Source organism: Oncorhynchus keta, chromosome 37 (assembly GCF_023373465.1).
Source record: "Oncorhynchus keta strain PuntledgeMale-10-30-2019 chromosome 37, Oket_V2, whole genome shotgun sequence".
NCBI classification, from domain to species: domain Eukaryota; kingdom Metazoa; phylum Chordata; class Actinopteri; order Salmoniformes; family Salmonidae; genus Oncorhynchus; species Oncorhynchus keta.
Genome location: NC_068457.1, coordinates 6,953,873 through 6,958,377, shown reverse-complemented (window position 1 = coordinate 6,958,377; position 4,505 = coordinate 6,953,873). Strand labels below are relative to the sequence as shown.

At 43.1% G+C, this 4,505-nt stretch overlaps 1 protein-coding gene across 4 annotated transcripts in view; it reads right to left on the bottom strand.

Moving 5' to 3' along the window:
* Window positions 1-820: 820 nt before the first annotated feature.
* The window catches only part of gart (phosphoribosylglycinamide formyltransferase), a 29,161-nt gene continuing 25,476 nt past the window's right edge, over window positions 821-4,505 (bottom strand). For 2 of the 4 annotated variants that reach the window (XM_052498979.1, XM_052498981.1), the window contains exons 19-21: window positions 2,588-2,860; window positions 2,185-2,300; window positions 821-1,527 (exon numbers count right to left, since the gene is read on the bottom strand). In XM_052498979.1, the coding sequence (XP_052354939.1) occupies window positions 1,330-1,527; window positions 2,185-2,300; window positions 2,588-2,860 (587 nt within the window). In that variant the 3' untranslated portion in view covers window positions 821-1,329. The remainder of the gene's footprint in view (window positions 1,528-2,184; window positions 2,301-2,587; window positions 2,861-4,505) is intronic. The other 2 variants (XM_052498980.1, XM_035754923.2) reach the window with 1 other exon arrangement.

The window sequence follows — 4,505 nt, the reverse complement described above, 5'->3', positions numbered from 1 at the left end:
GCCGGGCAGAAATGTTACAAACTGACTCGTTGGAAAGGTGGCATCCTAAGACAGTGCCGTGTTGTAAGTCAGAGCTTATCATTAAGGCCAATGTTTGTCTAGTTGAGATTGCATGGCTGTATACTTGATTTTATACAGCCTTCAGCAACGGGTGTGGCTGAAATAGCAGAATCACCTTATTTGAAGGGGTGTGTAAATCACTTTTGTTTTGAGCCGACTTCAATCACCGCTAACCAGGTTCACCCGGGGCATTAATCGAATCCCCTCAAAAGAATAATGAAACCTCAACTGAGCAACATTTCCAGGGTTCATTCTCAATTATCCCGGTTTGTCATCAGCCCTCGCCTCCTAAAAACGCATTGGACGGAGCTTCTTTGATCCATTGTGCTTGGAGGAGATGAGAGGAATCAAGGGCATGCCTTAACGTAATAAGTGTTTCACCAGCTTTCATCTTTCCAGTCATTTTTAATCAGAGATTACGTCAAGGGATGCACTAGCTGAATGTGGCCCAGGTCTGCATCCTTTCTCCTGAAGTGTACACTTACCTCCTTTATAAATTTGAAAGTAAATGACCAGTATAAGTGGGTGGAAAATCCTTCTAACAAAAGCCTACACCAAGGAGGAGAGTGCAGGTAAAGTACAACAGAGCTAGAGAAAGGTCATTTGTTGTTTTCAGTTGTAAACAAGGGAATGTTGTGTGCAACCTAAATACGAACATTAAATGATTCAGTAAATTTGAAATATTTTATGTTGGAACGCTTCGTACACCTGTCACATAACCGATTTTGATTTGCAGGGAAGACTGTCAGAAGCCTTTCATTACATGTCTTTCTGGTTTGCCGATACACAAAATAAACAGTTGTTCAACAGCACAAGTTTAATGTAAGGACAGGCACGAAATAACAGTTTTGTGTTAAAGTATATGCAGAGAACAACCGTGACCCACTTCGTGATAATCATACTACGACTTGCTATGACTGGTCATGCAATGTTGAGGATATACCTAAAATTATAGGGCAAGTACTACTGTAATACTCTTACATAATAGTACCCATGGAATGTGCACAAGGGGAATTACTTAGTTATTTTGACATTGTAGCAATGGCACAAGGAATGTATCTGGAAGAAACCAGTTTGTAGCTACCCGAGATGAGGGAGGTATGGTCATGGGAGACATTGCTTACACTAAGGCAATCCATTTACTATGCAGGTCAGTAGAGCCACTGCTTTTAGGTGGGGCCCCAATGTATTCTGAGGTAGGGGGTTAAGGTATTTTGGGGATGGGGGCCAGGGTGTGTTGGGGCAGGTGTGGTGGTATTGTGTCGAGGTTTAGCCCTGTGCGTTGGGGTTCCAGATGATGCGTCCGTCATCCCCCAGCCTCACGCCGCCCCCGGCCACCAGCTCCAGGGCGGCAGGGAAGGCCCGGTGCTCTGCCTCCCGGATGCGATCTGATAGACTCTCCTCAGTATCATTCATCAACACCGGCACTGCCTCCTGAGCAATGATGGCCCCGGCATCAACCTCTTCCTGTGGACAAAAGGAAATTGAGAAAGCAGGGAAATATTTAGGTCCTCTCCATAGACAACTCTGTGCCCAAAAGCCTGTTTTAGCAGGGAATCACCATTTTGAAGTAGTCAACTGGGTGGGATTTCCTATAGGTTAAGAAAGGAAGGAACACATAATTCCATCCATCATGAGGTATCAGCCAATGAATTATACTTGTGATAAAACATTCCATAACTGCAGGTGTCAGTAAATCGCTAACATTGGCTTTATACCCAGGTATGCACCCTTTCAGTAGTAGATGACCTCAAACACCATAATGGGAAAGATAAGTCGTCTAAGTCTAGGGTCCTGTCCCGGAACAACCCCTAACCCTAGGCACGTGTGTATCTGAAAGGACTAGATAGGTGTAGGCAATGTGGCTATAATTCCACCTAATGTATCAGAGAAATCTGTTTGGAGCTTGTGCTTAGCCCTAGGGGTTTCTGGAAGCCTTTTCAATATCAAGATATGGATAACAAAACTAAAATGTGCATCCATTTTTCAAATGTTCTGCAGTAGACCAGGAAACACAGGATAAGTTTGGCTTTAAGATCAGATCCGAGCTGATTTTATACCAACATCTGGTTATGGTTAGTATTGGTGAGCTGAGGCGGGATCTGTTCTGAGTAGAGTACTTACAGCCACAAAGTGGACAGTGCAGCCAGAGACCCGTGCCCCCGCCTGCAGAGCCTGCTTCTGGGCATTCACCCCCTTGAATGAGGGCAGCAGGGATGGATGGATGTTCAGCAGTTTTCCTACAACACACAAAATATATTATTCTCACATGTGCACACAAACATTTCAAAGGATTATTAATAGAATGAAAGCATACCCAAATACACTCCAGACCAGCTCCATCAAAAAAGTAAATACTTAAATGTTTTAATCAAAATCGGATGAACATTTCAAAAAGCATTCCTTTCCCCATGTAATGTCAAGGGAGAGCAAGTGAAGTTAATGGACTTTTTCTGTGCGATACATTGTCATCACAGAAAATGCACACAAACCTACTATTGATACACACAAAGCTGGGTGGTCCTACCGTTCCACTTCCTGACGAAGGACCCCGTGAGGATCCTCATGAATCCGGCGAGACACACCACCTCCACATCAAATTCCTCCAGCACGTGGTCAATGGTGCCGTCAAACTCTGCCCGGCTACCGTACAGCTTATGGTCAACCACCCGTGTCTGTATGCCAGCCAGAGAGGCCCTTTTGAGGCCCAAGACCCCCGGCTGGTTGGAGATCACCACCACGATCTCTGCTGAGCTGGACGTTCTCTTGGTCTGCTCCATCAGCGCCTGCAGGTTGGTGCCTGACACACACACACACACAATACACTTAAGGCAGTGCACACTGATATAACGATTCAACTTAGCTATGGGGCACTAGTATCCACTTAACTGCAATTCTACACATATGTTGGCTCTACTTAGACAACTTTCACACTAACGAACCATCAAATTTGGGTGAACTATCCCTTTAACAATGGACAACAGCAGGGGTCTCCAACAGGTTGATCGCAAGCTACCAGTAGCTCGCTGCCCACCTATGAGTAGCTCGCCAAACGATTCTTAAAACAGATGCAATTTTCATGTGTTCCACTGCAAACGGTCATAAACAAGTATCAGACACCACAAGCCCACAGCTACTATCTAAGGAAGGCAACACTGATATTATCCCACCCCTGGTTAGCCACTATTGGCTTAGAAAAAGCCAAACCTAACACAGCATCTCCAAATTATTTACCAGCAATATTGCTTGTCGGTCTGTGTGGTGCACACGCTTGTTTATCGCTCCATGTGTAGCCTGATCACCGTCTTGTGGGTTGACAGAAATACTTTCCTTATTTAAAAATGTTAACTGCAAAGTAGACTTACCTGAGAAGTATATTTTGAGTAAGTATATAATTTGTATCTATTATTTGAAAACTGGCATGAGATGAGCAGCAGCATTACAGAACAGTCGCTAAACTGGCACATTCCTCACTTGCTAGATGCACAATAGAAAAAAAAACACTTTTTTTTTTTAAAGCATCGACATGGACTCAAAACATAGAATTTAGTTGTTTCTCCATGAACAATTGTAATTTTAAGAGTTACTAAAAAAAGTGAGAACATAATTTGGGAAAATAGTCAAATTTGGGGGGGAATCTCAGATTTTATAGGGCCCCTTTAGAGTTGTTTATTAAACATTATTTTTACAAGGCCCAAATCTGTCTTTGTGATATGCAGAGCAGGTGAACCGATGATCTCTACATGTGTGGTTCCCATCGTGAAGCGTGGCGGTGGTGGGCGTGCTTTGCTGGTGACACTGTCAGTGATTTGTTTAGAATTCAAGGCACACTTAACCAGCATGGCTACCACATTCTGCAGAGATACGTCATCACCATCTGGTTTGCTCTTAGGTTTTTGGTTACTACATGATTCCATGTTATTTCATAGTTTTGATGTCTTCACTATTATTCTACAATGTAGAAAATAGTAAAAATAAAGACAAACCCTTGAATGAGTAGGTGTGTCCAAACTTTTGACTGGTACTGTGTCTATTTCACTGCCGTTATCAGGCAGTAAGCAGGCTATTCCTGAGTGGTGGGGAGGGCCAGTGGTGCGTGTGTGTAGAGCAGCGCATGTCATAACTTACCAGTTGTAGGTAGGTTATTCATACTGAACAAAAATATTAAAATGCAATATGTAAAGTGTTCTGATTTTTCTTGAGCTGAAATAAAAAGATCCTAGAAATATTTAATACGCACAATTTACATTTACATTTAAGTCATTTAGCAGACGCTCTTATCCAGAGCGACTTACAAATTGGTGCATACCTTAAGACATCCAGTGGAACAGCCACTTTACAATAGTGCATCTAAATCTTTTAGGGGGGTTGAGAAGGATTACTTACCCTATCCTAAGTATTCCTTGAAGAGGTGGGGTTTCAGGTGTCTCCGGAAGGTGGTGATT